The 27990-nt window shown below is 33.3% G+C and overlaps 1 protein-coding gene and 2 long non-coding RNA genes across 3 annotated transcripts; all 3 read left to right on the plus strand.

Moving 5' to 3' along the window:
• Positions 1 to 4002: 4002 nt before the first annotated feature.
• LOC110909921 lies at positions 4003 to 5393 on the plus strand. Its single transcript, XR_002575718.2, has 5 exons — positions 4003 to 4149; positions 4255 to 4331; positions 4409 to 4450; positions 4996 to 5091; positions 5282 to 5393. It is a non-coding gene; the product is annotated as an uncharacterized LOC110909921 (long non-coding RNA).
• Positions 5394 to 8686: 3293 nt separating this feature from the next.
• On the plus strand, positions 8687 to 10026 carry LOC110912071. The gene is made up of 3 exons (XR_002577650.2): positions 8687 to 8848; positions 9034 to 9098; positions 9176 to 10026. It is a non-coding gene; the product is annotated as an uncharacterized LOC110912071 (long non-coding RNA).
• Positions 10027 to 20006: 9980 nt separating this feature from the next.
• Positions 20007 to 22417, plus strand: LOC110913959 (trehalose-phosphate phosphatase A). Its single transcript, XM_035984390.1, has 7 exons — positions 20007 to 20083; positions 20163 to 20303; positions 20374 to 20445; positions 20534 to 20635; positions 21798 to 21890; positions 22272 to 22367; positions 22409 to 22417. The coding sequence occupies exons 1-7, from the start codon at positions 20042 to 20044 to the stop codon at positions 22415 to 22417; spliced, it is 555 nt and encodes a 184-aa protein (XP_035840283.1). The 5' UTR covers positions 20007 to 20041.
• The last annotated feature ends 5573 nt before the right edge of the window (positions 22418 to 27990 follow it).

Genomic DNA, 27990 nt, shown 5'->3' on the forward strand with positions numbered 1-27990 from the left:
TGACTTTCATGCCCCCTAGCGCTTGGTGAATCTCATACAAGATTCGCTGTGCTTGGAGGACGCCAAGGTGTAACATCCACATTTTTGTAAAGCATTTTGTACGTATCTTATAATATTCTTTGAATAAAAGTCCCAACTATGCAAATGCAAGATAATCAAATTGTTATGCTTAGACACAACACTTGTAATTTCATATTTCATGAACACAAAATAATAGTAAGTTGGGTGAACTCGTTAAAAACTTTAATGAAAACTCGATTAATATAATACAACAATAATATGTTTACAAATAAAAGCATAGTTCAATTTCCTTAAACACATACCAAGGCTCTTCTCATATCACATCCACCCGTTTGTGATGATCGTTCTAAAAGGTATTGATTTATAATCATTAGCGAATGCTAAGAGAGTACATTCGTATCATGATTGAACCCCAACCAAAACCCTTGTGTTGGTCCCATTTGAAAGTTCAAATGCCAAAAACTAGTCTATGTGCGTATGATAGACCACTCAACATATAATCAGTGTTGCTCAATTACATGTTAGAACTTAACTAGAGGTAGAAAGATTGGACCAAATTGGTAAAACATAATAAATATTATAGAGTAAGGTGTAACTGGTAAATAAAGTAAGGTGTAATTAGAATAACCCCATAACAATCATAAGATGATTAGGTTACTTTTATAATTTTCATAAATTTTGCTCTAATTAAGTTCTTTTAACGCATAAATGTAAATTTTACTTTACTTTACACCAATAATCGTTAAAATACTCCCTTTGCCCAGATTTGAATATTGGACCTACCCTTTAAGAGGCAAGTACTTCTATCAAATGACTTATCCTACATTGACCTCCAATTAAGTTATAGAAATATGTCTTCAACATCCCTTCTCCCCCTCTTTCTCCCTCTCTCTCTCAATTTAAAATTATCATTATTGAACATGAAAACATAGTTTACAGATCATCATCATCATCATACTCAGGAGGGTAAAATGTAGACAACATTATCTCAATCCTGTAGGGAATAGAGAGGCCGCTTCCAGTGAGACCCCCGGCTCGATAGTAATTTTGCATCAAACCTTGGACATAAGGCACATAACACTCAGCAATTGGGACAAAAGCCGATTAATGCCGATAGTTACAAATGTAACACAAAATTCCCAAATACAGATAGAGAAATGAAATTAATTGAAGGTTTATGCGAGCGGGGTACCGCTAAAATTAAAACCACCTCCAGTTGTAAGAACTATGAGAACTTTTTGATCCGGGGCGAGTTGGACCAAAATTTTTTTTCATAAACGTAGATGCGTGTATTATAAACACATTTGTAAAAAAAAAAAATTCAAAAAAAAATGTCGTGTGTTTAGTTTTGAGCACCACAAGTTTGTGTTTACGGGTACCGTAAATTTTAAAAAAATTTTGGTCCAACTCGCCCCGTACGGTGTAGTTCTCATGGTTCGTACAACTGGAGGTGGTTTTCATTTTAGCGGTCCCTATCCGAGTGAAACTAAAAAAGTTATTATAGTCGGCCCAAGTAATATGATTTAAACATGTGAAGCCCAATGAACCCAAAAAACCACAAACTTCGTTTTGCAAAACCCTCAACAAGTCCTAAACAGGTAGTAGCCCAAACAAAATAAACTTAAATCTCAATTATCGTACAAGACAATGGATCAATTGCTAACCGGCTTGAGTTGTAAGAATTTATGAGAACACCATTTAATCATTTTTTGTTAATATTTCTTTTATGTTATCAATCCTAGCATAAACTAAAAAAAAAGGTAGAAAAAATATCTATGTGAAAAATTACACGCGTAAAAACAAAAATACATATGCGCAACTGATATTTAATTACGGGGGAATGATTCACTAAAAAGTTGATTTTGTCTAAGTAGCCTAAGAAGGATTGTGATGATGACATGTGGCACTCTTAATTAGTAGGAAGGAAAGACATTTTGGTCCTTATAAATAGGAGTGAAAATGACATGTGGCACCCCTTTTGTTTTGTTAAGAATACAACAAAAAAATCTAATACAAAAAAATCTAGCACAAAAAATGTAGTACAAAAAAATCTAGCACAAAAAAATCTAGTACAAAAAAATATAGCACAAAAAATGTAGTACAAAAAATACAGCACAAAAAAAAATATAGTACAAAAAAATATAGCACGAAAAACGTCAGCAAAAAAAATGTAGTACAAAAAAATCCAGTACAAAAAAATGAGAAAAAAAAAATTTAAGACAAAGAAATCCAGCACAAAAATATTGTACAAAAATACAGCACAAAAAAATGTTATACAACATAGAAATACAACACATTTTGGTGGGTTTTTTTAGTCTTCATATTTTATATAGCAATATGGTACTCAAATTAAAGATAAAAAGACGCTCGATTTTACGGTGAAATTTTTATGAAAAAATAACGTCGTATAAAAAAGTTATGAAGGTTTAAAAAATGAGGGTGGAATATGCATGTGCCTTGCATGTGGAGAGAGAAAGTCTATAAATAGAACTTTACCAAGATACCCTTGCACTCCTTCTTTCTCTTACACTTTAATCTTAACCATTGATTTGAAAAATGAATGGTTAAGATTCCTTCTTATCCTATTTAGGCAAAATAAACTTTTATTTGATCTTGCCCCTTTAATTACGTAACTTTTTACACATCTATCTATAGGGTGTGGTCATGACCCTCCACATCAGCGCCATGTCACATACTTCTAATCCATAGTCCAAAACCACTACCCTAAGGGTGTGGTCATGACTTAAACCACTATTATCTTACTTTAATTTATTTTTGTGAAAAGGAAAGAAAATATTAAATATGGAAAGTAGGCTAATGGTTGCCATGGTTTAATCCATGGGAATCATGGTGGATGAGACAAGGGGGTGGTGTAGCAATCCATTAATGGTCCTACGTGGCGATTAATGACCCAACCATGCCACTCACACCCTAGCCAGTTTTTGCATACATGTTTTTTTTATTATTTCCATAAAGATTAGTTACAGATACGAAATATTAGAAAAAAGAACATATAAAAGAGACAAAAATCCAGGAACTGTTTATTTTTTAACTAGTATTAAGCCTTTACTTTGCAGCGGTTGTCATAAAACTGTTTTACGTAGTATCAATACTATATCATTGTCAGTGACCACCAATACCGGAAAAGCTCGTAAAAACAAAGTAAATAAAATCGGGAAAAAATAACGCCGAGCAAAAAGCAGACGTAAAATCTTTGAATCACGCACGCTCGTTGCTGAGAAATTAAACGGAAACGTAAAACATAGAAAAAAATAACTACGTTCATCCAGGACCCGCGTGTTGGACGAACTTGTCAAACACAGAAAAATAGATGTGATGCGACGGGCCAGTCAAACGGGAAAAAAATACGAAAAAATGTTGAACCCCACACGCACGTTGCGGTGCGTTAACTCACAAAATTTAGAAGAAAACGAAAAACTTGGGAAAGACGAAGTATGCTGGGCCAAAATTGAAAATAAAAAAGAGTTTGGATTAAGTTGCAAAAGATGAAAAACTTTAAGTTAAAAGTAAAAAATCAAAGGGTCTAAATTGCAAAATTGAAGTTATTTATTAATTTTAGATAAAGATAAGGATAAAAATAAGTGATATCTATATATTGGTTATTAATTAATATATTAATATCAAAATAAATTTATTAAACAAATATAAATATAATTTATGAGATTGAAGGAGACAATGCCATATGGCATTATTTGGAGTCTTTTATTATAAGTTAGATTTAAATCTTAAAAGTACAATTGCAAAAACAGACATTTTTATATGAAAGTATCGTTTTTTTATTTATTTTTAAATAAGTTTTCTCCAATTAAAAAGAGTAAAGCATAAATTACATCTATTATATATAATAAATGAAAGGTGATTTGGGCCACGTGTCAACACTAGAGAGCCCTTTTGATGCCCTTTTCTCGCCCAACAGTGTTTTCCCCTTCTTTATATTCTTCTTTTGTCTGCTTCTTTTCATTTCCCTCTTCTCTCTCTCCTCTCTCGCAATTCAAAAACCAGATCTGCAGGTACCTTTCATCTGACGATTCAAGAAACCAGATCTGCGATTCAAGAAACCAGATCTGCTCCTTTTCATCGCGGAATCGTCATCAGCTTCTTCCTAAGGTTAGGGTTTCTTGTGTTCTTCTGTTATTTCTTCTTGCTTCTAGTAAGAATTCGGGTTTCTTGATGATCTGAACTGCATCGATTTGAGTTTGTGTTTTTGGTTAGGTTTTGCAGGTGGAGGAATCGATTCCTTCCAGAAATCGATGAACCCTAAAGCATAAAATTTAGGGCTTATTACACAGGTATGGTTCATATTTTTTACTTTATTTTTCAAATTGTTTTTCTCTGTTATATAACCAGCCGATTTTAGGGTTTTTAGGGCTTATTACAACAGGTGAAATCTCGCGCTCGATTTATAAAGGTTCGGTGTTATTCATCTTTTAATCGTTCATCCTCTTTTTTGTGAATGTTTTTCAGGTTACGCATTACATTTTTTACTCGATATTGTCTCTCTGCTTCATATTTTGATTGTTTGTTTTGATCTGGGTTTGTAAGTTTCAAGTGTAAAGTTTATGTTTTTTTTTGGTCAATCATGAGTTAAAATCTTGAAATTGAGTCTGTTTACTTGAAGAAAATTGAGTAAAACTTTTATCTGTGGTTTATCAGTTTGTTGATTTTTCACGACAATTAGCTTTAGAAGTTCCAGCACCACTTTTGAAATTTCAGCACCACTTTTGAAATTTCATACTTATTATGTTACTTTTTGCAGTTTGGACTGTTGATTGAGTATTTATTTTTGAAGTTCCAGCACCACTTTTGAAATTTCATTCTTATATGGTTCCTATGTAATGGCTTCTTACTTTGTTAAATTATTGTTTGCACTACACTCTTTTAATTGATCATTACATAACATGTACAAGAAACATGAACTTGATATTGAACTTGATCATCACATAATGTGTGCAGCTGAGGAGGACCCCGCAGTCATTTGGGACATCTAAAGAGGAAGGATATAGAGGAGTTAGACCATGAACTTGATATTGAACTCATTGTTCAATGGATGTATAGTTCTGTTTCGAGATTTTAATTATGCTTCATTCATAACTTTCACACTATGACATATTAGTGAAGTTGACCAGGGTGTTGAACCTTATAAAAACACTTTTCTTTCACAACATGAACACACATGTCTGTATTTATATTATACTCGCAGCTTTGCATTACGATTTATGAGTGTACTTTACTTGAATAGGATGCTGGCACACAAGTTCTTGGAGAAGTCCGCGCAGTCTGATATTTACTTGAAGAAACAGAATACAAAGAAATCATGGTGGTTATTTGGATGGTAATACCTTTACCTTTTTCATTGCCACTTTGACTCATTTTTGGTTTGATTTGGGTTACCTTAACGAGTCAAAAAAGTAAGTTAACATGTGCTTTAACCGAGCTTGGCTTGACAATGTCAGGCTTTAGGGGACTACACTAAGACGATCAGTGATTTCTCTGTTTTTCCTTCAGAGAACAAGGAGGGTCGATTCGCAACATATATGTACCACGAAGATACACAGTCTTACTTTGACGATTTGGATCACTACAATATGATAAGGGCTATGTGTAGGCTTTCTTGCGGCGTTTGTGATAAGACAGAGGATAATTCCGGTAATAAATCTAAGAAAAAAAAGCTAAGTTTCGTGATATTAATCAGCGTAAAGGTTGCTTTCCAATCTTTATATTGTTTTAGGAATAAGGATATTACTACCTTATCAGTGCACATACATACTGTTTGTATGAATTGAAGTCTCATTCTTTGTCCTACTTTATATCTATTTTTTTTGTTTTACTGGATCACAACTGCAGTTGCAAAGGATTGAAGTAATAGCATTGATGAATCTGCTCAATCGTCTCTCGGAATCACTTAAATCAGTCACTGATATGGCTTCATCGGATTTCATGAAATTAAGAGGGCTTCAAATGCGCTCATTGGGGCGTGTGGTGAGTAGGCTTCCCCCTCCCTCTCTCAAACACACATTTGAACAAAGAACTAAGAGGTGGTGTTTGAAATGCATACATTCCCCTTTTTTCGCCTTATATAAAAAATTCTTCGTGATGTGCTTTTAAGCTATTTCTTTTTTTTTTATTCGTAGTGATTCAAAATAGCCTGAATTGAACTATTCATAAATGGTTACAATGATTTGTGAGCATTTTCGTGATTTTAGCAGGTAAGCTAGCTGATTGTTTTACTGAATCTTGTAGATCTGAACCGTTTATGTGTGTTGGTGTGTCGCTAATGATGTCGGAAGCTATAAAGTCGCTTGTTGTTTGCAAATGCATTTCTAGGTGCTAAGGTTCAACTATTTTCAAGGTTTTTTTTTTCTTACCAACCTCATAACTTATCACGTCGGTGAGTTTTCGGATCCCTATTCTTTGTTATTTTAGATTTGTGGTTGTTTTGATGCATATTAAGGTTGAGATGTGTGAACTGGTAGAATTATGGTTTACATCTGATGAAATACGAACAGTAAAAAATCTCTAAATATATATTAACGTTTTTTGTAGAGTTGCGTTGTTGATTTGAACAAATATGCATGTGAAAGCTTGAAGTCGAATCATCCAAAGACAGGTGTGCGTCATTTTCTGAATCTGAGTTTTATTTCTTTTTTTTTAGATTTTAGTTTGTTGTGTGAAATTTGATTATTGGTGCTGGTGAGATTTGATTGTTTGATATTAAATAAGACATCTGGAGTTAATATCATTTGTGGTGACATGTATGGTACAATTTGGTAAAAATACAGCTAAAGCTTCATATGGAGTTCTTCTTGATGCAAATGTCCCACCAACATATGCTCTTGCATCAATCTCAGCCGTCCATTTTGATCTTTGTAAGAAGTGATTTGCCACATAGATGGAACATTGTGCACCTGGCAGCTTGAGGCTGGAGGAAGAAGCAAAATTTGTCCATCTGAATTCTCTTGGTTTTAACAACTGCATGTCGTATGTATTTTTATCAAATCTGGATTTAATGTTAACATAGCTTAAAATAAAAATATAAACCCTTTTCATTTTTATTTTCTGTAGGGATGTGACATATGTTACTTCGAGTGGATCAATTGTGGTTGCACTAGGTTATTGTTCCAATAACGTTAATGTTGTAATATGGGATACACTTATTCCACGGACTACATCCCGAGCTTCCATCATGTGTCATGAAGGTTCGTCTCCATCTATGAATCACTTTTTCACTTATTTATATAAGACTTAAATATGTGTGTGTATGTGTTTTAGATGGTGTGAGGTTCATTAAGCGTTTGAGTTTCTCCCCTAATCATGAAAGGTAGAAAAGGCAGAGATGTTGGAGTTCATGATTTTCGTTTCGTAGCTAACCGAAGACATAAAATATACAAGAATTCTTATAACAATTAACAAAAATTCAATGCATCAACAACAGCAAGCTTGCATAATGAACATACGAATCAAATGTGAAATGGGATTTTGCGGTGCATACCAAAGGCCCAATCTGGTATACTTTTTTATTTTTCCCATTCGGCCTGTTACATTAAAACACTGTTGTTTCAAAACACTGTTGGGTTAAAACAGTGTTTCGAAACGACAGTTATGTTAAACAGTGGTTTCAAAACACTGTTGGGTTAAAACAGTGTTTTGTGGAGAAAAAACTGGTTCTTTTTTTCAAACAGTGGTTTGACTTTGGTCAAACAGAGTTTTGAACCACTAAGAATCATATCTTTGGAAACAGGTGTTTGACTTTGGTCAAACAGCGGTTTGGCTTTGGTCAAACAGGGGTTTGGCTTTGGTCAAACAGGGGTTTGGCTTTGGTCAAACAGGGGTTTGGCTTTGGTCAAACAGCGGTTTTACCTTTGGTCAAACAGCGGTTTTGCCTTTGGTCAAACAACGGTTTGTCTATGGTCAAACAGCGTTACAGTGGTTTGACTTTGGTCAAACAGTGATCAAACAGTCGTTCCTCTAATCCTTTGATTTTAATCTAATCCTTTGATTTATTAGAATCATCAACATCGTTCTGAATTTTTTATTATCAAAATTGTTTGTTCAATCTTCGCTCGAGTGACTTTCATTATATTTATGGCATGGGCCTTAAATCTTCATAAATGGCCAAATATCAATTGCGGACAGGTATGAAGAAACTGACCGAACTCATGTATCTGTTGCATATTTTTATATTTCTTGAAGTTAGTTTTATTACATTTTGGAAGCTTTTAGAAATCCTTCCCCTAGATGTTATGCATACATTAGGTAGTCTTACGACCAATATGAGTATTGGCTAAGTTTCTCTTTCATTTACTGGTCATAAAGAAGGTGATGTGTAAGATTAGAGGTTGCAAAATGGGCGAGTTGGATTGGGTTAGTTGTTGGGTCACAATGGGGTTTGGTCATAATGGGTTTGGGTCAGGATAGGCTAGCCTAATAAAAAAACGGGCCAGGATGGGTATGGGTTAGAATGGGTTTAGGTCAGGATAGGTCACAATATTCTTTACATGTTTGTGATATAGCTTGATGTAATTTTATTTTAGTTTATGTATTTGAAAGGAACCAAGGAACGTTGTTTGAAGGATGGCCGCCCCACACCACTTAATTCGAAAAAGACATTCCATATATACCTTAGAATTTGTGGTCACAGGTCATCTGAACTTTTTTTTGCTCATTGAATATTATTGTGGATTGTTTTATACTCATACTATTTCCATCCATTGTTTAAATTATGGGATTATCAGGTTGTTACTATGAAAGTGATTTGGATAAGCTGGGGTTCCTTTTTCTGCATAGCAGAGTCCGAGTTTGAGGAAATGTAAGTACTATGTTACTTGTGTAATTTATGTAGTGCTTTGTATTTTTGTTAACTTAAAATATGAGATTTAGCATCTCAAATTTCATGAGAACTTTTATTAAAAATGATAAGCACCATCTTATTCTACAGATGGTCAAAAGCTATTTGTTGAGTATTGTATATTCATGTTTCTTTACCTGTGCTAGGTTCATTCTCTATGTACTCTTCTAATAAATATGCTCATGGAAATTGACGGGTTTCAACAAATGAGGTATATACAACAATCTCAATTTTTTTTCTTTATATGCTTTAGCCTACTCTTATAAAGTAAATGTGTTTTTTATTCAGGGGATAATTCTAATGGCTGCAACAAATTTTCCTGATATTTTCGATCCAGCTTTAATAAGACCTCGTAGATTTAATAGTTGTTAAATATATATTTGGATCACAAGTATGATGTTAGACTGTTAGTTCACCAGTATGATTTGGGGTAAATATATATTTGGATCAGAATTCTGTTTAATTTGGCGATGCTCGGTCTGGGATATGGTAGAGTTTTTCTTATAGTAGTGGGAACTCCAAGAATGGCAAGAAAGCTATTCATTTGGTGGCACTAGCGACTTTATGGACGGTGTGGTTGGTAAGGAAGGAGCTGGTGTTCAATAGAAGAGGGCTGATCTGGATTAGTTAACATAGGTGAATGATGTGCGAATGATCCAACAAGTTGATTTTAACGTAGGCATAAGTGGGAGAGAGGACCTACAGGCAGCGAGGGTGCTGATTATAGGATGTCGGGAGATGGAATGACGAAGAGGATGTCGGGTTTTGGGTGCAGAACAGGTTGGATGCATATAGAATTACCAGAATGGGAGGGTCTTCAATGGATCAAACAAATCGTTTTACAACCTGGTGGAAGAAATAAAGGAGGTCGCGTATGCTTGGGTGTAGAACAGGTCAGATGCGTATGGTGTAGCCTGGGAGAACTCGAGGCGTTTTGATTTATCATTCTAATTTAGTTCTTTGTACAGAAAATATGGTGTGTCCCAGGTTATGTGGTTTATTTTCATCAAGACATTGTTGTTGAATTGAATGAGATGGTTGATGTAATGTGGTCGTATTAATAACAAATAGTAATTAATATAACTAAGTTTCCTGAGCCTGGGAAGCAATCCCGGGTAAAAACCTAGTTTTTATATATATACATACAGGGTGTGGATCTAGAGTGAACACTAAAGTATTTATGAACTTAGTGAACAAATCCTGGCCATTGATTTATATCATCAAATCGTAAAATACACTAGTATATTTTCATTATCAAATATTGGCCATTGTTTTAGACTTGTGTTTACACTTATGTATTGATAATCAGGGGTCGGGATTAGTTCACTAGTGTTCACAATCAAGGGGGTTGTTCACAAATGAACCTAACCCTATACATACATATACATATATATAGTGAAAGTGTAAAATACAATAATGCTTAACGTACGAGCGTACGCTGTGAAATTACGCACGTTGTAAAATTCAAAGCCCTAATCATGCATGTTATAATTATGTAATGAAACATGTTATGGTTTTCAACATGTGTGATTATGTCTTTTCAACATGCGTGATTAGGTTTTTTCAACATGCGCGATTAGGTTTTTGATTTTTACAACGTGCGTAATTTCATAGCATACAATCGTACGTTAAGTAATATTTTACGTTAACCTGCCTATATATATATATATATATATATATATATATATATATAGGATTAGGGTAAAATGAAAACTTATACGAGTTATGAGAACTTGGCCTTATGAAAGGTTTTTTCTAACCAAAAATCTTAAAAAAAAATCAACTTTTCAAAAAAAAAAACATTTACGGCAGTCGTAAATGCTGTAAAAAGTGATGTCATGCTTGTGTCATCAGCTTTTTACAGCTGCCGTAAGGGGCCGAAAAACACCAATTCGAATTTTTTTACGGCAGTCTTTTCTAAATTTTAATCTAGGGGTGTGAAAAAAATGAGGGCAAAACTCGCACAGAAAGGCAGAGTTTTCTAAGTTCTCACAACTCGGAAGGGTTTTCCCTTGATCTTGATCATATATATATATATATATATATATATATATATATATATATATAGGGTAATGCTAGACAAAAAACCCTCAAATTCTTAGAAAACTCTGGAAACCCAAATGGGAACCCATTTTTACCCAACCTCCCGACATTTTTTTTTTTGAAAAAAAATACACATGTAATATACATGTTTTAGAGTGTTTTGGGCCAAAAAAAACAAAAAAGCGCCGAAGGGATTTTTTTTAAAAAAATAAACAAAATTCAGTGCCTAACATGTGTTAGACAAAAATGGTGAAAGTTGCTGAAATTTTTTTTTTAAAATTATCCCTTCGGCGCTTTTTTGATTTTTTTGGCCCAAAACTCTTAAAAACATGTATATTACATGTGTTATTTTTTTCAAAAAAAAATGTCGGGAGGTTAGGTTTTCTAGGGTTTTTTATATAGATAGAGTTTTCTATCTAGCCCTACCCTATATATATATATATATATATATATATATATATATATATATATATATATATATATATATATATATGAGACCGCTAAAATGAAAACCACCTTCAGTTGTAAGAACTGAGAGAACCACTTTCTAGCCTTTAGATCAAAAAGATGGATGGATGAGATTTAAAGTAACTAAAATTAATATTAAATAGATTTTGTCTTATTATGTCTTTAATATTTTGATTCAAAAGGGTAGTATAGTAAAATTACTCTATTTCGTCTTTTTGTCTTCATTAATTTTTTATTACTTTTTTGTTTTATGGTATTTAATTTTTATTTTTTAAAAAGAATTTTTTTATGAAAAGTATTTTTAAATTCAAAATTTTTGAACAAAGACAAAAACTTTTACGCGCCGGTTTTGCACACCGGGTTTTTTAGCGCGCCGTTTTTTTAAGGCGTCGTTTTTCTCAATCGGCGTTTTTTAACGCACCGTTTATACGGCCCATTTTACGCGCCGTTTTTTAACGCCCCGTTTTTTTCACACCGTTTTTTAACAAGACAAATTTATTTTTCGCGCCGGTTTTTTGCGCACCGTTTTTGCAAGCCGTTTTTATGCTCCGTCTCCGCCCAATTTTTTTTACGCCCCGTTTAGCCCCGTTTTTCCGTGCCGTTTTTTACGTTCCGTATTTTACGGCCCGTTTTTGTTTTTCAAAAAAAAATTACGGTTTATGGGATAAAAATTTTTAGCTCAATTTTTTACGTTTTAAGTTTTACATTTTAAGTTTTACGTTTTACGTTTTTTACGTTTTTACGTTTTTACGTTTTACGTTTTTACGTTTTTACGTTTTGCGTTTTACGTTTTACCTTTTACGTTTTACGTTTTACGTTTTACGTTTTACGTTTTACGTTTTTACGTTTTACGATTTTTACGTTTTACGTTTTGCGTTTTGCGTTTTTTCGTTTTTACGTTTTACGTTTTACCTTTTACCTTTTACGTTTTAATTTTTACCTTTTACGTTTTACGTTTTACGTTTTATGTTTTTACACTACATTCTACCAACTCAAACCGAGTCCGAACCGCAAGTCTCGAACCGAGACCGAGCCGAAGCCAATGGCGGCTTCAATGTCCAGCTTGAATTCAAGTTACTCAACATCCCACTTGAATGATACACCGTCTCTGCAATCCAAATCCAATTTCAAAATTCAATATAAATCACACCCAATCTCAATTAAAAAATAACAACCTAAATTAGTAATTTTGCAATCCAATCTCAAAATTCAAGATAAATTATACCTATTTCAAAAAAAAAAAAAAAAAAACTAAATTAGTAAATCTGCAATCTCAAATTTCAAAACATATCATGCCCAAATTGCACAAAAAAAAAACTCACTTACTTTTCAATTGATGAAAACTTCGGTCGAGCTGGGCTCTACCGGTTTCAAGCATCTCAGACACTTGAGAGGAATCAGTGATCTAGAAACAAAGGAAAAACACCACCACCGCTGACATCGACGTTATTGGACTGCCGGAGTGACGGCTCCGTTGCCTGTCAGCCGCCGTGCCACCATAGCAGGGTGGCCGGCTCCTTTCTTTCACCGTTTTCTCTCTCTCTCTCGTCTAACTCTCTCTATCTATACAGCTTCCTCTCTCTCTCTCTCTCTCTCTCTCTCTCTCTCCGCCTTCCGCCTTTACACAACTCCCACCAACCACCGCGGCTGTCGCAAAAGACTCCCACTGAACGGTGGTGGAGGAGACGGTGATGGTGGCGGAGGAGACGGTGGCGAAAACAGGGGGCACCGATGAGAGAGATGAATAATAGCAGATGTAGTTGAATTTTAAAGTGATGAGAGATTTTTGTTAGATGTTGCAGGTTGGATTTTCTCTCGAGAAGATAGAAAGATGAATTAAGAAGATGAAGTTCAATTTAAAATAGAAAAGAGAGGAGAGACGAATGATAAAAAAGTGTGCAACCATTAATGAAGAGAGATAGTGATTAGACAATTATAGTAAATAATCAAAACACTCTTTTTGTTGGCTTATTCTGATTGGTTGATATTGGTTCTCATGGTTCTTACAATTGGAGGTGGTTCCTATTTTAGCGGCTCCCTATGTATATATATATATATATATATATATATATAGGTAGAGGATCCTGTAAAAAGTGGGACTTTTGTAAGAAGTGTAAGAAATAATCTTGGAATGACAAGTGTCCCTCTTCTTAATTAATTCAAAAGGGTACATTAGTAATTTACCTTTTCTTATCAATTAATTGTGTGTAACTGTTTTGGAGTTAATTTAGGAGATTATATCATCAGAATCAATCATTAACTAGTATTATATCATCTTCGTTCATTAATTCAGGTTCAAAAGTATTTTTTTTTCTCTGCAATTTTGGAGCAATTTTTTCATTACGAAAATCACAAATGGAAGAAAGCGATACAGGTTCATGTGTGGTGTTTTATTGCATAAAACAATTGTTTGTATGGTGTGGTTTATATACAGATTGCGTTGAGGAAAAATATACAATAAAACTTATTGTGTTTTCATGGATTTCATCTATATTTTTTTTCATGAAAAAACATGAGTTATTTGATAAAGTTTGTTTTATATAATGTTTGGTATGAAACGGGTTCTATTAAGTTGTATAGTGTTATATTCATAGAAGGTTGCTTGGGATTCCAGATAAAACACCATGACTTGAATCATGGCGTGGTGTTTTATCTGGAGACATTGTTCATGGCGTGATGTTTTAAACATCTGGAGACAAAACACCACGCCATGAACAATGTCTCCAGATAAAACACCACGCCATGAATAATGTCTCCAGATAAAACACCACACCATGAACAATGTCTCCAGATAAAACACCACGCTATGAACAATGTCTCCAGATGTTTAAAACACCACGCCATGAACAGTGTCTCCAGATAAAACACCACACCATGAACAATGTCTCCAGATAAAACACCACGCCATGAACAATGTCTCCAGATAAAACACCACGCCATGAACAATGTCTCCAGATAAAACACTACGCCATGAATCTGATTACAGTTCTTCTTAACGTAAAACACCACGCATTGAATCTTATATAAAACAAAGAGGCTTCCGATTTAGATCTTGGTAATTAATTCCTATAATTAAGGAAAAAGGAGTGAATGTAGGTGTTTTTGGTTGTGTAGAATACGGTTACCATATTTGAAACATTGAAAAAGACACAATTGCCCTTCAATTTTACATAAGGTCCCTCTAATTAAAACACAATTTACATTTTTATACCCTATTGATCTCAACCATTAGATCAAATATCCAATGGTTTAAAACACTTCTTACCCTTCTTACATTTTAGACACTTTTTACCATATCCCTACCCTATATATATATATAAGAAAATTCAATATTAGGATATATAGGAAATAGGTTCAACAAAAATAGAGAGGATGCTTAAATCTATATATAATAAAAAAGAAGTTGAATGAACAGTAATTCTAGAATTATTTAAAATGGTATCGGATATAGGTATCGGTCTTAAATTTATCAAACCGGTGTATTTTCGGTACCGGTCCTGCACAGGTATTCATCGGTTTTTACCCTCAAATACCGGTGTCGTACCTGTACCGACCAGTACCGAACAGTACCATACTAGGTATATTCGGTACCGGTACCCACTTTTGGGGATTTCGGTAACGGTTGGTAACGAGCTCATCAAATCCTGTAGCAACGCAACAATGCAAGTAATTGCACCGTTTAGATTACTTTTCATACACACAGTAAGTAAACTTTATTTCGTTTAAATGAGTTTTTATATACACAACAACTCATTTTGCTTTTTTTTTTTTGTCTTTTTCTGTAATGAATGAATTGTAGCCTTTAAAATTAACTTGGATATTTAGAATATTGATGAGCAAATCGTATCAAATCCTGTAAACGAACCGGTATCGTATCGGTATCAAATTTACTATACCAAATCATTTTCGGTACCAATTTGGTACCCACCATTTGGCGTTTTCAGAATCGTTACTTTCGGTTCGACACCGGTCTAGCACCATACATTTATTTATTGATTTTTACCTTCAAATACCATACCGTATTGTACCGAGCATTTTCGGTGCCGGTACCTAATTTCGATGATTTTCCGGATCGGTACTTTCGCTGCCGTTACCGGTACCGTGCTCATCCATATTTTAACGTGTTAGCAACGTAATAAGTGAACTAAAAACAACCGAATTTCCAACGTGTAGGACGTGTGGGCCCTATTATTATATATTATGTTATTTAAAATCGTTTTTTTATGACGGAGTGACTAACCTTACCACGTCATTTATTTATGTTTTGATATTCAGTATCTGTTTACCGTTGCTGACACGCCTTTTGTAGTCATTGAGTCCCGTCGCAACGCACGGGATGAAAATAACTAGTAGATTATAAATTTACACTGAAAGTAAATAATAAAATAACATCTAATAAAAAGATGAATAATAATAATAATAATAATAATAATAATAATAATAATAATAATAATAATAATAATAATAAATAAGTTTTTTAAATTAAATTAATAGAAAAGCAAACATCTAGAAGATATTTGTTTACGATTAAACATGAAGCAAACTAATTGTATTATAATAGTTTATGATTAAACATAAAGCGAACTAATTGTATTATAATAGAAACGTGTATCAATTGAATAACAACTTTGAGGCAATGTTGTTGACAGGTCGCTAGTGTACACTCGAGCATTTACTTAACATTATATCACTTCGCTTTCAATTCGTATACAAAATACAATCCAAACGACACACGACAAATAAGTTATCAAAAGAGGCGACCGCTTTAGATTTCGTTACGTCCCTTTACCTAAGTTTTAGTCACAATACTACAAAATTTAATGTCAAAGTATTAGAGGCGGATCGAGGGGTGTTATGGGGATTCCTGAAAACCCCTTGATTTAGAAAAAAATAGTGAAAAGTTTGTATGATTGGGAAAAAATTAATAAGAATTAGTGAATATAAATTAAAAGGAACCTTGTGCAAAAAGTTCTTGAATCCGCTTATGTATGTATGAGTTTTAAACCCTAGATTATCCAAATAAAAAAAAATATTGTAACTAGATAAAACATTTTTTGAATTTACATTTCTGTTATAACTAGATAAAATTATGGTTGTAGAACAAGGTTTCCAAGTCTGAGTACTATCCGAGTAATCGCTCCAAGGTAGGTTGCCAAGACAAGTTTCTTCAACTACGCATAATCACTCAGAAACGATTAAACGTGGTCAACCTCAGCCATAATTGGATCTAGTATGTCAACTCAAGCCGAGTTTGACTTTAAAAAAATAAAATAAAACATAATTTACATGCCTATCATATTAAAGAATGAATATAACTTTCATGTATTTTGTTATAAATATTAGTAAATTTATTTTATTTGACATATATCTAATTTTCGAAAACTAATTTCTTTATAATTTAACATGCCGAGTACTCCCCGAGTACTCTCCGCCTAGACTGAGTACTCTCAACTCCCCACTCATCCGACTAAAAAACGCCTATCAAATTTTATAACCATGGATAAAATTATCGTAGCTCTAGAGAGAGAACCAGGTGTCAACTATAGACAAATGATAAGAACTACGTATTAACTATTGCCACTTTAAAAATAAGCACATTCCACAAATAGAATTTCAGCTACCCAATTGTTGCCTAGTAATAATTCAATTTAGGTTTTGAGTTGTACTCTAAGTTAATTGGTGTTAAAAATCACATGGCAAGCTAAAATGTCTTTTAAATTACTTTCTTCTCATGTTAAGGGGTGTTAAAATCTCCATTGGTTAACATGTTAATATATGCAAAAATGAATAAGAAATTAATATCATTTATTATAATTGTTATTTTCAAAAAAAAATATATATTATAATTGTTTATTTTATCTAAGAAGTTAATGAAATGATATTATTATTATTTATTTTGTTTTTAATTTAAATATTTAATATTAAAATAATTAAAAAATGGTGGGTGAGAGGTAGAGTTAGAGCATTCATATCCAACCCACTAAAATCTATGAGTGTAGTTTTTATAATATAAAGAACTAGGTTAGAACCCCGTGTAATACACGGGTTGAATAAATGTAATTTTATATACCAAATAATAAAAAATATATCTTTAAAAACCTCGTATTACACTACACATGTTGAATAAATGTAATTTATATACCAAATAATAAAACAATATATCTTTTAAAACCTCGTTTATTACATGGGTTGAATAAATGTAATTTTATATATTAAATAATAAAAAAAGTTATATCATTAAGAACCCTGTGTATTGTACGGTTTGAGTAAATTTAATTTTATATATTAAATAATGAAAAAGTTACATTTTTAAGAACCTCATGTATTGTATGAGTTGAGCACATGTAATTTTATATATCAATCAGTAAAAAGTTATATCTTGTTATATCTTTATAAACCTTGTGTACTATACGGATTGAATAAATCTAATTTTATATACCACATAATAAAAAAATTATATTTTTAAAAACCCAGTGTATTACACGAGTTGCTTAAATGCAATTTTGTGTAGTAAATAATAAAAATATTATATCTTTAAAAAACCTCTTTTATTACACGGGTTGAATGAATCTAATAAAAAATTATATCTTTAAAAAACGAACGAATATACTCGATATATGATGGATGGAGTGATGGTTTTTAAAGATATAACTCTTTTTATTATTTGATACATAAAATTACATTTATTTAATCTGTACAATATACGGGGTTTACAAAGATATAACTTTTTATTATTTAATATATAAAATTACATTTACTCAACCCGTGTAATACACGGGGTTCTAACCTAGTTTTTGATATAAGTTCTACCCTTAACTACTTTAGTTTAATAAAATAAATCAATCATTTACATTATATTAATTTATATTTAGTGTAGCTCTTTTTTTAATTTCAGGATAGATAATTTTGAAATCTAATAAATATTTCAAAATATTATATTATCTTCTATACGAATTGTTTAAATTTATATTAAATTTAATTTTATAATTATCTTTTAATTAATATTAATCTATATATATAATAAATAAATTAGATGTGGGACACGTGTCAAGTGATGGTGCAACCACAATGGATTTTTGGCGGGAAAATGTGGGAAACCTTATGTTTTTACACGGGATCCGAATGGCAACAACCATACCCGATTTGTGTGACCCGGGTATATATACTCCTTAATTAACCTAATTTTCTAGATCACTCATTCCTTTCATTCAACACCTCCTCTTCCTACGCCTCTATCACAAACCCTACTAGCGAAAAGCCAACACCTGCATCACAAATCAGTTTTCTTTGTTGTGATTCCTACACTTCCATCACAAATCAGATTTCTTCATTGCGATTAGTGGAAACGCTCAAGATTTCTAACGATTCGGCTTAGTATTGTTTGTTCGGTCACAATCTAGACCAGAAACCCTAATTTCATGGCGATGCGGTTTATGAACAAACAGGTAAAACCTTGCAATTTTGAAATCAATATTTTTATAAAAATTCATCATAATCTTCCTCTGTTCATCTTCGTTTTTTGTTCTTGGTGTGGCTTTTTTTGTGACAGATCTGTGGATAGAATGCCCTAGCTGCCGCCTCCAGCAGTGAAGGCTAGGGTTCCGACAAGTTGATCCTGAGCAAGTCCAATTTTAATGGTAAGTTTTGGAGTTTTATTTTGCTTATTGTGTTTGATTTTAATAAAACCTTTCGAATGATGAATTTGTTCAGATATGTGTTGAAGGATGTGCGACAGAGATCTAGGGTTAGATCTGGCAATAGTTTTGGATGATTTTGGGTCTGTTATTGTGTTAGGAGATGTCGTGTTTAGGCTGAACAGGTTGTCTTTTATTCTAACCCTAATTTCATTAATTTTTATGAATTATAATTGTTAAATTGTAGAAATTGTTTTTTCTTTGTTTATATTATATAGTTGTTTTACATAATTGAATTGCCGCTTTATTCACTTATAACCCTAATTTTGAGGTTTTGGGGTTTGATGTTATACGGTTTTGTTGATTTTTTGGATAAGGCCCAAATCTGATGGTTTTTTTTTTGTGTCATTGTGTGATGCTGAGCAGTCTCATTCTTGTCCGCCGATTCTTTCATCCACGTTAATGGTTCTTTCTCGTGATTATTCTTATGATGTTTGACATTGATGTTTTTCGTGTTATTTTTATTTTCAGAATCATGTTAAGCGATTCTTTGAATATAGTGGTCATTTATTGATTTTAAATCGAGTTTTTGATTAGAATCGAATTGGGTATTCAGTTTTTAGCATTTTTAGCCCAGATTAGAAAGGTTATATAAATTTGTTATTGTTTACTTAAATGTGTAGTTGACGATGCTAATATTGCTGATCCGCCAAGCATTGCTGGTTACTATATAGACCTGGGGATGCAGCCACAAGCATCATAATTTTGCAATGTAAATTTATAATTTTGGTTGATTTATAGTATGCAATCATTGACTTTCTTCGGTTGACTTGATTCAATGCATTTTACACATGAATTGTTCAGATCTGTTTATGTTCTTAGCTCTTGTCCATATATATGATAATCTACGTGTTTTGACTTTCTTTCTACTTGATGACGTTCTTTCTACTAGCTGGTTGGATGCCATGAAATCTTCTTCCCCCGCGGAATATAATGAAATATAAAGGCAATGAGTTTTCACCGAATGATGCGGGCTTACCACAATTGGATGGTATTTCTCTTAACATGCTCCTCTTTAGTACTTGACCGAAACCAGATACTAATTTTTCTGTTATTGTTTTGTTGTGCAGCTTAAGTATCCATCTGCGCTTACGTCCATTGAACAGATTGTGAATAACGTGAAGGGGAAGAGGATTGCATTGTTTCTAGATTATGATGGGACACTGTCCCCGATTGTCGACAATCCGGATCATGCCTTCATGTCTAATGCTGTGAGAATCTTAAATTCTTAGTTATCTTAATTTGGCTAGAATTATGTTTGATATTCTATCTTGTAAACAGATGCGTGTTGCTGTTAGAAATGTAGCAAAATGCTTTCCGACAGCAATTATTAGTGGCAGGAGCCGTGAAAGGGTACTTAAAAAGTATTTTGTTTTACCAATACTTTACTTAAACTCTCTGGTTGGATACTTATATGTATCATTTTGCTATCTTTCTTCAGGTACGCAAGTTTGTAGGACTGAAAGAACTATATTATGCTGGTAGTCATGGGATGGACATAATGTGTCCGGTTCAGTCTCCAGCAGCTGATCATACCACTGAGGTACCGAATTATATTTTTTTGCGTAACTATGTGAATCCAACCATTTTCCATATATTCAGGTCATTTAAATCTTATTATTTTATTTAACATAGGTTAACGAAGGAAATTTGTCCCAATGATCAATGAGGTTAATATTTCAAACTTGCTTTCAGTTTTGTATCACACACATTAATAGGGCTGCAAACAAACTGAACGTTTAGAGAACAGTCGTGAACCGTAAGTTCTTTGTGTTCGTTCGTTTAATTAATGACCGAACACGAAAATAAATTTTGTTTGTTTAGTTAATTGAACGAAAATGAATAGAGGTTGTTTTGTTCATTTATGTTCGTGAATGTTCGGTAACCTTTTCGTTTGTTTACAATAGTTCATTAGTGTTTTCAATTTTTTTTATTCTAATTAAATACTTCAAACTTTTGACAAATAAAATACTTAATAAGTATCTGTGTATTATATACTATGTTCATGGACACTTATTTATGTTCTTTTGTTTTCATGAACATTAGTTTGTGTTCGCGAACATTCGTTACTTAAATTTAACAAACGGGCGCATTCATTTCCTCAACGAATGAACACGAACAGAAAATTTTGTTCGGTGAGCGTTCATGAACACATATATTTCTTAACAAAACAAACACTTGGTTAGTAATGTTTCAGTTTGATTTCTATTTTCTTTAATTATATTTGTTTATATAACTTAATATCCCAACTCAAATGTTGTCTTTGCAGGTTTAAGTAGTTGTAAAGATGTGCTCCCTATATATGTAGGGGATGACAAAACCGACGAAGATGCATTCAATGTAAATCTGTTTATATCATAATCATTCATTACTTATTAGGGTTATCAACTTATGAATGGGTCGACAAAACTACTAGATTGGTTGAAAGTAGTCAACAATGTATTTTTAATCCTAAAGAACGGGTCGACTAAATTACCAGCTAAAAAGGAAACGGGCCAGACTGGTTGAAAGTAGCCCAAGTTGTAATTTCAATCTTTAAATCATTGTGTCTGGAAAAACTAAGATTATTATTGAACTTATATAATTATTGTACCCATATTTGACACTAATTTACCTATTTTGACCCGTTACCCAAACCTGTGAACCTGATGCTTAAAACACTTGGTGAATTACGCTAACGGGTTGTATATTTACATATTAAACAGTTTCTAACAGAGGGTAATCGTGGTTACGGCATATTGGTGACTCCTGCCCCCAAAGAAAGCAGCGCATATTATTCTCTTAGAGATCCATCAGAGGTTTGTGTTTGTTTCATCACTTTTATTGCTTAAATTGTTAAAATCAACTTTTAAATTGTAATTTGGGGGTTTAAATTTGAAGTTTTGTATATAATTTGGGGGTTTGAACCTTTTTAACAGAATTATCAAATTAGTATTTGCTAAATGGAGCTTATAAGTGAATGATTCAAAATTAAGTGTTTGTGAACTAACAATGAGTAGTTATTGCAAAAGTCGTTTTTAGGTACCTTGGTTGTAAAAAGCATTCAAAAGATGTCAATCAACTATGATAGGGCTTTGATTGCTGTTGATTTGGATAGTTTATAAATTTTAAGATGACTAAGGTTTTTATCTAAAGATGATTAATTTTTTTAATTGATTATATTGTAGTCTTGAACAAAGGATCGGGCTTTGATTACTGTTGCAACCAGTGCTACAGTGGGTAAAGATTGGAAAATTGAGGTTGCGGAGTTTAGACCAATTTGCCACCTCTTATATGTACATGTTTCTAACTCTTTTTACCTTTTTTTAATATTTAGATAAGCTAGAACATGTTGCGGGTATATGGAGGATACGATGGACCACATCCTGGTGTCATGTCTTACAACAAAAGCTATTTGGTGGATGATCGGGGTGTAGCTGTAGCTGAACATGAATAACCTACACAACTGATCATCGGTTAAAGAAATTTTGCTACAAGTCAGGAATATGCAGCTGAAAAAAAAACAGAAGGAAAGCGATGGGTATTGTCATGGCCGCACTAGAAAATTTTGGTTAAATAAAAACGGGAAGATCTTCAAGGGGGCCCAATTCTCTTATGTGAAAAGTGGTCTAAGACATCAAGGAGAGACTTTCTTATGCTTAAAGCATATAGCAAAAATGGAAAGCATTAATATAGAATATTGGTGTAATATGGGTGTGAATGTATTAGGCGATTTGAACAAATTTTGTGATGTATGTACCGGCCTTCTAGCTACTGGCTAATGACATTTTGAGTAATGAAATTGGCATCTTGTAAATATCTTTTACAACCTTCATATTCACATGTCGGGATGTTCCGGCCTTTTAGCTACTGTGGGGCGGGAAAGAAGATATAACGAGTTTCAAAATGTTGTTTATGTACCTTTTATTATTAAAAACTAAATTTTCCTAACCCGGGATGTTCCCGGGTGATAGCCTAGTTATCTATAATTAAGTAGAAGAGAAAAATTAGATGGCTCCAATGAATGCCATGTGTCCCTAATTTAGTTTCTTTTATTATATAGTATAGATATAAAAAGTGGTTGTTAGTGGAGGAGAGAGAAAATGTTACTGTTCATCTATATATTTGAGGAGACACTGTTCACCCCCTATAATTTTTTAATATATTTTGAAAGTGGTTGTGAGTGGAGGAGAGAGAAAATGTAATGATAAAGGTATAAAAGAATATTATTTAATTAAAAGGGAGAGAGAAGATGTAGTTTTTTTTAGTGTAATTAAGGGTGAAAAAAATGATGGAATGGATGTGAATGTTCTTAAGAGCATTCACATCCATCCCACTATATTTTCACCTTAAATTACACTAAAAAACACTGCATTTTCTTTCTACTTTTCAATTAAATAATACTTTTTTATACATTTATCACTACCTTTTCTCTCTCCTCCACTCACAACCATTTTTAAAATATATTAAAAAATTATAGGGGGTGAACAGTGTCCCCCCAAATATACAGATGAACAGTAATATTTTCTCCCTCCTTCACTCACAACCATTTTTTATACTCTTTATATTTTAAAAACACCATACACATAATATGATTCCTTGGATGTGAATGCTATAACAAGGTTAAACCATTTCCTTAAAATGAGATGAAGTAAAAAGGAAACAAACAGGGTGATGTGACGTTTATATGAAATTAAAAATGATTAAAGTATACTGAGGGTCTTATTGCCATCACTTGAAGAAATGTCACTCTCGTTCAAAACCACTTAATGAAAATTAATGTTCCCTATTGCCATCACTTGAAGAAATGTCACTCTCGGTTCAAAACCACTTAATGAAAATTAATGTTCCCTAACAGACTTACTTTTTCTTTTAACACCTAACAAAATAAAAGCTTGGCTGTCTAGGGTAACCTAATTGTAAAATGTGACCCTATACATCTGTAACCACAGACGACGGTGGATAGACTAAACTCACCATCTCCAATTTGTGAGAAAACCCGCCGCTCTAAGGCGCACTATGGTAAAACCCAGTTGTGATCGGATTTAAACTTGAGACCTTTGGCTTCAAACCCAGATCTCCACTTCCCCAGGGGCGGACCTGCCTTAGGGGAAGGGGTAGCCTCCGCTAGAGCTTGACGCTCCGACGATAATGTGATTTTGGAAAAAAATTGACGTTTTTTTTATTTCGTTACCGCTTTTTCATAAAACGTTACCGTTATGAAGATTTTCTAGATCCGCCACGACACTGACATCCCCTCCAATTGAGTTATACCTCATTGGCTCCTAAAAATCTTAGGGGGGGAAAGGGGCACCCAAGGGTACTAGTAGTACCCTTCCCCCAACCAATCAAATATCGCCATGTCAAAAATCTTAAAATTGCCCTTAAGCCACAAAGCACTGGTGGCGCCTTACCCTTGTCATAAACTATTTTTTCATTTTTTTTATATTTAATAAAGTCGACTCCTTAACCAATCAATGCCTATGTGTTTAGGTAAGTTATTACGTATAGCAATTCTCGTCCCCTTAGCTACATTTAAGTAGCTTTTTTTCGTACCTTACTTGCTCAATTTTCAGCATTGACACTTACATTCCCTCAAACTTCTAAAAGGTTTGCAGAATCTCATTTTGATTCCCTTGAGTTTTTACGTGCTTATTTTTATGTACGTGTCCGTATAATTTCAAGTTGGTTTACATTTCGATTTAATTTTTCTCGGAAATAAACCAGGACAAATATAATACGTTTTCCTACTTATTTTTTTATGTATATTTCCAGTTGGTCTACGTTTTGACATAAATTTAGTTCTGGTAATTGCCGAGTAAAATATAATACGTTTTCATCAGACGGTATAAATTCGAGTTACCTTACGTTTCAATAGCACCGCAGCGTGCAGTGCCATTCTTTAACTTAAAAAACACCATTTTCTTACATGTTCATTTTTATGTACGTATCAGTATAAATTAAAATTGGTTTACGTTCCGACGTAATTTTCTTTTTCGGAGATGAGTCAGGTCTAATATATACATTTTTGTGTTTATTTTAATAGACGTTTTAGTTGGTCTACTTGTTGACATAATTTTATTAGAAAACGAGTCGGATCAAATATAATATGTTTTCATTAGACGGTATAAATTCGGGTTACTTAATGTTTCGGCATCACCGCAAAAAGCAACAGGTAAAATTGCTAGTTTTTTAATAAAGGATATTTTGGTCATCATATAAGAAAATGAAAAAAAAATTACTGAATGTTAGTCCTAGACCCCAAACATATTACAAAATATCCATTACAAACAATAAATTTGTAACTTTTAAACCTTAGTACCTAAAGATGTGAATTGGGCCAAGCCACAAACAACATTTGTGTAATTAATTGGCTTTGAAGTTGATATCCGTGCAGTTTTTAAAACCCATATGATAATAGAACGACCCCTTTGGTAACCAATCGATATCAAACCTTGATAAAGTTTTTAAGAAAGGTTGAAAACGTAATAAATTATACAAAAGCCTATTGATTATTTATTAATCTTAATTCGTAAAAGCCATCTATGTTTTAAGATATTAATAAAAAAGTTGTACAAATAAATAATCACCTCGGACATAAAAACAACTGGTATTAATATTAATACATGATAAAATCTTGTTTTAACATAATGTATACAGGTTGTATAAGCTTATATAGCCTATATACACCATGTTAAAACAATCATGATCGTATATAGCTTTATACGGGTCGTATAATGGTATACGACCGTATAGATAGGATTTCCTTTTTTGAGTTAGTATTCACATATTAGGGTTTCGATCTGACAATCTATATAGTGTTCAGTGTTGATCAGTTCTGTTTAAACATAATGGAAAACATGAAAACATACCTGTTACAGCAGACAACGCAGAGGAGAATCCAGTAAGAGATGATGCCATCGAGCTCGACATGTTTGTCAGTGTGATCTGGTTCCTTCTTAGGGTGCAAACTGATGATGGTAAATGATGAAACCGAAAAGGGTATCGGTTATGGAGAAGAGGTCGATTATGATGTTATGAGAATTAGGTTATGTGTCTAACCTTAGAACCTCTACATAAGTCTCCTTATATAAGTACCCAAGAGGAAGCCTAATTAGTTAATAAAGGTAATATGGTCCATCAACAATTACCAACTAATTATTTAATAGGTTATTATATATTTTGATCTATATTATGTAAATGATTATAATGGCTACTAGATTAAATATTAAAACATAATATATTTAATCTTACATTCTCCCACTTAGCCAAGTAATCATTTACTATGAGTATTAGATAAGCCTGATCAGGAGTTAACACTAATTTTAGTTTTAAACAAGAACTATAGCAGAGAAATACAGCCGTTGAATCATTATGCGACTCAGGACCCCCATTAGTCATACTATAGTCTTAATTTAAAACCTAATCGTTATGATCAAAATATGCATAAGCCCTTTGTTTGATTTGTAACTTTATTTGTCTATATGCCATTGTACCGGTTGAACATATTCTAAGAGACATAAAAAATCAAACTGAGGAAATTTCATTAACATAAAACATAAGCTAGTACAATATGCTAAACAAGGTCTTTACTAAATCCCATATTCCGAACATGTTCTTCGTAAACCTTAGGAGAGAGACCTTTAGTCATCGGATCCGCAGGCATATCTTTAGTACTAATATACTCGATACAAAGATTATTTTCCTCAACTCGTTCACGTACGAACAGATATTTTGTATCGAGATATAAACCAGCTCCAGTCGAACTGTTACTGTTCGAAAAACTAACGGCAGCTGAGTTATCACAGTAAAGCTTCAATGGTCTAGAAATGGAATTAACGATTTTGAGTCCAGTGATCAAATTTCTAAGCAACATTCCATGACAGGTTGTGTTATAAACAGCAATGTACTCTGCCATCATTGTGGAAGTTGTGGTTAACTGTTGTTTATGACTCTTCCATGAAATGGGTCCGCCTGCTAACATGAAGATATAGCCCAAAGTGGATTTCTTGTCATCTTTGCATTTGGCAAAGTCAGAATCAGAATAGCCTACCACTTCTAAATGATCACTTCTTCTATAAGTCAGTTTATAGTCTTTCGTCCCTTGCAGATATCGAAGTACCTTCTTAGCTGCTTTCCAGTGATCTAGGCCAGGATTAGTCTGATAACGTCCTAGCATTCCAGCAATATAAGCGATATCTGGGCGAGTACATACTTGAGCATACATCAGGCTCCCGACTACTTACGTGTAAGGTATCTGGCTCATTTGCTCCTTCTCAACCTCTGTTTTCGGACACTGGAATGAACCGAAAACATCTCCCTTAACTACTGGAGCGACGGAGGGTTTGCACTTTTGCATGTTATAACGTGTAAGGACACGATCTACGTAAGCCTTAAGAGACAATCCTAAGATCCCTTTGTGTCTATCTCGGTGAATTTCGATGCCAATGACGTAAGAAGCATCTCCGAGATCCTTCATGTCGAAGTTATGCGAGAGTAACCGCTTCGACTCATGCAACATGTCTAAACTATTACTTGCCAATAGAATATCATCTATGTAAAGGACAACTATAGTAAAGTTGCTCCCACTCATCTTGAGGTAAGTGCATTTATCCACTTGATTCTTCATAAAACCTTGTTTCTTCATGACTTCATCAAACTTGAGGTACCATTGACGTGATGCTTGTTTTAACCCATAAATGGATTTCTTCAACTTACAGACTAGATGCTCCTGACCTTCAGGTTCAAAGCCTTCAGGTTGTTTCATGTAAACATCTCTGTCTAAGTTTCCGTTAAGGAAAGCGGTTTTAATGTCCATCTGATGCAGCTCCAAATCAAGATGAGCTACTAGGGCCATGACGATCCTTAATGAATCTTTACGAGAGACAGGTGAAAACGTCTCTTAATAATTAATTCCCT

This window comes from Helianthus annuus, chromosome 15 (genome assembly GCF_002127325.2).
Source record: "Helianthus annuus cultivar XRQ/B chromosome 15, HanXRQr2.0-SUNRISE, whole genome shotgun sequence".
Taxonomy (NCBI): Eukaryota; Viridiplantae; Streptophyta; class Magnoliopsida; order Asterales; family Asteraceae; genus Helianthus; species Helianthus annuus.

Coding starts and splice junctions, on each gene's coding strand:
- LOC110913959 (XM_035984390.1), top strand. CDS start 20,042: ATGAGTTTTCACCGAATGATGCGGGCTTACCACAATTGGATG. Junction 20,446..20,533: donor GTGGCAGGAGCCGTGAAAGG/GTACTTAAAAAG, acceptor ATCTTTCTTCAG/GTACGCAAGTTTGTAGGACT. Junction 20,636..21,797: donor CAGCTGATCATACCACTGAG/GTACCGAATTAT, acceptor CATATTAAACAG/TTTCTAACAGAGGGTAATCG.